Here is a 4,369-nt window from a genome sequence, read left to right on the forward strand (position 1 = left end):
GAGAGAGAGAGAGAGAGAGAGAGAGAGAGAGAGACAGAAAGAGACGGAGGGAGATGGGGAGAGACAGGGTAAGCCAGAGAAAGACAGGGAGAAACAGGGAGAGAAATTTTACTCAAAGCGATAGTCAGTCTAGAAACTTAAGAATTATTATTATAAAGAACACGATGTTGTTCGACACGAAATATGGAGTATTGTCTTAAGTTTCTAATAAGAACATTGCAATTAATGAGTTCCAAAATTTCTGAGCAATCAATATGACAGTTAATAATCTTAAACACAACTATCAAAGATTAGTCTTCTACTTTGCAATGTATTATACTTTCATGATTTTAGGCTTTCACGGTGTTGTCCTATACTTCGTTTGTTTTTATCAAATTTGGATCACGTCTTTCTTACATTTAGAATCAAATAGAAGGAACTATCTATTTGGAAGGATAATGCAACCAAGTACAAGAAAGATGTGATCCAAATTTAGAAAATAAGCGAAGTAATGTACATTCATATTTGCACGTGTGTTCCAGTTTAATAAATCTTATAATCATGATATGAAAGCGCCAACTTTGTACTTTAAGATGACATCGATAAAAGAATGGAGAAAATGAAATTTGCTGACTTTTTTCGTGAAGAACTTTGCACGATTTCGAGCGTCAACGATTATGCTCTGCATACAATCGTCATATTGGTTTCTTCAGCGGAAAAATCATCATTTCACGGGTCGGAGCAAAGAATATAACTCCATTTAAAATGAATCGATGTGTTATATCGACGGAATCATCACTTTGGCAATATAAAAAATTTCAAAAGTATCCAAAATGAATATACATAATTATATACACTGGACGTTAAAAAGTTAAGATCCAGACATCGATTTCTTCGTTTGAACACAAGTTCTTCCTTCATAAGATAGTTTTAAGAGATGATGAAGAGTTTAGTAGCTCGAATAAAATTGCCTGTCGAGAAGTACGATTTTCTGAATATACTTACACTTAGTCGCAAAATGGTTTTCATATGTGTTACTTAATATTTTGTTATTTTAATGTAAAATTAACATATTACCGATATATTATTATTTTCGTGATATTTTAATATGTTATATTAATGTTAACTTAATAACTAAACTTTTTTTATATGTCAATAATAGAATATTATTTTGAATTTTCACACTTTTTTCCAATGAAATTGCAATGCTCAAGATTGCCACAATTGCGAAACACTGTTGACAAATTTGTACAGTAATTGGCCAGTAACAAAAGACATAGTTAATTACTGCGTAAATTGACCAATGACTCGCAATTATGACAATCAATTATGACAACTTGAGCGTTGCAGCTTCATTGGAAAAAAAAAATGTGAAAACTATTTTGCAACAGAATGTACATAATTACGTACAATGTACACTCATGTTTGCTCATGTGTGCGCTCCAGCTACATAATTTAATAAATATTATAACCATAGTAACGAACACATAAGAATTTATGTGTACTTTAAAGTGACATCGATGAAAAATGGAGGAAATAAAATTTGCTCACTTTTTTTCAGGGAAAATTTTACACAATTTCGAGCTTTAATGATTCTGCTCTGTGGACGATCACTATATTTTCAAGGAGAAAATTACTATTTCACAAGTTGTACACACGAGAAATACGAAAAATAAGAAAAACATTGATCGATAGTATATTACAATGACCGAATCATTGCTTTGACAATATTCCTCTCCAAAATTTGGAGAGGACTCAAAGTGTATATGATTGTGTACACCGGACCTTGAAAGAGCTAATATATCGCATTTTACAATTTAATATATTGCATTTTGATATTACATAATCCACTAGCAATTTGTCCCGAAAGGGTTTCCGAGCGGAAACCGATAAAACACGGCGATATTGTTAATAGACCCATATAGAGAAATCGCGGAGTGCCGCGCAAGGTCATTTAGATATTAAATTGGCGGATGGGCGGCGTGCAAAAACTCTACGCCGCGCTCAATATCGCTAATAGTACGTCGGGTCGTCAAACTCGCGTTTGATCTTCATAATTGTCTCGATCGAGGCGCGTGTCACGAGGCACTTGATCCCATCACGTTCGGACGACACCAGCTGCTCGGATCGCTTCCACTTAAGATGCCGTTTGACACACCCAAGAGGAAACTCAAATTACATGGGCTTCGCGCAGCAACATTAGTCGATCGTCACGCGCGTCAGCTGAATCCGTTAATTTTCACATCGACGGTTTGCTCATCTCGACTCCGGCGCCACGATTAGCTGTGTATCGCGCATAACACGAGCGAGCATTGTATCAGTGGATAAAAAAAGAAAACGAGAAAGAAAGATCGCGCTATCGGTCGAATAACAGGAAAAGAATCGGTATCAGCTCCAATTTCGCTCGATGTTCGTCACATAACTTCTTTTTCTTCTGTTGACAAGATCAGTCTCTTCGCTCCGTTGATGACAAAAGTGACTTCGTCCACTTTGAGATCCGGCTTCGCGAGGATAAAATTAACGCGCTGAATAACGACACTTCTTCTCAGAACTATGAAGAACGGCGTGAAGAATTCCATAGACATCCCCAACGAGACGACTACGTTGAGGACCAAGTTGGAGACCTTCGACGATATCCTGCCTTACGTCGGTGACTTTGGCAGATACCAATGGCTGCTCCTCTTGGCCCTGTTCCCTTACAGCGTGGCGTACGCTGTTCTGTACTTCTCGCAGTTCTTCCTCACCCTGGTGCCACAAGAACACTGGTGCAGGATAGATGAGCTAGTTTCACCGAATTTCACGCAGGAAGGAAGGTAGATTGTTAATCGTAAAGATTCTAATCTTTTACGTAAAATTTTTTTTCTCTATATCTTCTCTTTTCTTCTTTTCTTTCGTCTGTTATTTAATTTCCTCACGTATTTCTTTTATTTCTTGTATCTTCTTTCCCTGTGCATTTTTTTCTTTCTCTTAATTTCCTCACGAATTTCTCTCCCTTCTTCTCTATATCTTCTCTTTTCTGCGCGTCTTTTTATCTGTTCGTTAATTCCCTCATAATTTTCTTTTCTTTCTTCACTACGTCATTTCTTTTCTGTGCGTATTTAATTTCCTCATGTACCTCTTTTCTTTCTTGCTTATCTTCTTTTTCCTGTACATTCTTTTGCTTTCTTTTAATTTCTTCACGAATTTCTTTCCCTTTTTCTCTATATCTTCCCTTTTCTATGCATCTTTTTATCTATTTGTTAATTTCCTCACGAATTTCTTTTCCTTCTTCCCTGTGTCTTCTCTTGCTTGTGTGTTTCTTCCTTTTTGTTAATTTCCTCATCGTATCCTCACAGAGTCGAAGTCGGCATACCGAAATCCCAGAATTATCCGTATTACGATCAGTGTCATCGGAAGGACCTGGATTTCTCCGCTATCCTGAGCCACAAGGTGGATATTCGCTCAATCGAATGGAAGACAAACAAGACGGTGGATTGTAGCCGATGGGAATACAATTTCACACAGATCCCGTACGCCAGTATAGCGGCTGAGGTGAAGTATCCTCGAGTGTTCGCATGCACGAAAAGACAACGAGAATTCGCGGCTACCCTCCGCACGATAAGAGCAATTATCCGTAATTACGATTGGTATTCCGCGCTCCCTCGTCGGTTTGATCACGACAAAATGCAGTTATTACCGTCTCGCACCTGAGCATTACCTTTTAGCATACTGTTACAAATCACTCGGTCGTTTGTGCGAACAAATTTGTCATAATTACGGCTATTAGGTCCCTTTGAAGTCTCACTAGGTACGATTTATTATCACTCTTCCCAATGAGACGCTCGTCAAGAATCGTACAGGGGAAAACATAGTTGACACTCGTTGCGGTGTTCGTTAGTTTTCGACACTCTCTTGCGCGGATTCTGTCAAATATTAAGGAAATATAGGAATTTATTAATTATTTCTTATTTTATTAAATATTCGATATTGAACATTTTACTCTACTCGAAAGGTTTATCATTCAACTCATGAGATAAAACATCCAGTAATTGGCACTTTGCCTGTTCCAGTACTCTTGTGTGCAGGCTTTATCGAATATTAACTCCTATAATATAATGTATTACAATCCGATATTACAATCCGAGAAGTACTCTCCTTTTCCCTTCACTAGAATGACGCCCAGCAATTTCGTAAAATACAATTAAGATTATTATTATTTTATTATTAACATTATATTATATTGTTCATCTTTTTCCTGTAAAAATCAGTAAAAAAATTTCAAAATTTGTTTAAACAATAAATTAAAAATTAATACACAAATATATTTATTTCATATTGATATATATATATATATATATATATATATATATATATATATATATATATATATATATATATATTTTATATAAAA

At 36.0% G+C, this 4,369-nt stretch overlaps 1 protein-coding gene across 10 annotated transcripts in view; it reads left to right on the forward strand.

Moving 5' to 3' along the window:
• The window catches only part of LOC116844147 (carcinine transporter-like), a 27,374-nt gene that overhangs the window by 13,485 nt on the left and 9,520 nt on the right, over positions 1-4,369 (forward strand). For 3 of the 10 annotated variants that reach the window (XM_032815328.1, XM_032815327.1, XM_032815321.1), the window contains 2 exons: positions 2,529-2,792; positions 3,315-3,510. In XM_032815328.1, coding sequence (XP_032671219.1) covers positions 2,533-2,792; positions 3,315-3,510 — 456 coding nt within the window. In that variant the 5' untranslated portion in view covers positions 2,529-2,532. Of the gene's footprint in view, positions 1-521; positions 961-1,540; positions 2,793-3,314; positions 3,511-4,369 lie in introns of all 10 variants that reach the window. The other 7 variants (XM_032815318.1, XM_032815323.1, XM_032815324.1 and 4 more) reach the window with 5 other exon arrangements.

This window comes from Odontomachus brunneus, unplaced genomic scaffold (assembly GCF_010583005.1).
Source record: "Odontomachus brunneus isolate Ranch 3 - 2012 unplaced genomic scaffold, Obru_v1 Obru_scaffold_039, whole genome shotgun sequence".
Taxonomy (NCBI): Eukaryota; Metazoa; Arthropoda; class Insecta; order Hymenoptera; family Formicidae; genus Odontomachus; species Odontomachus brunneus.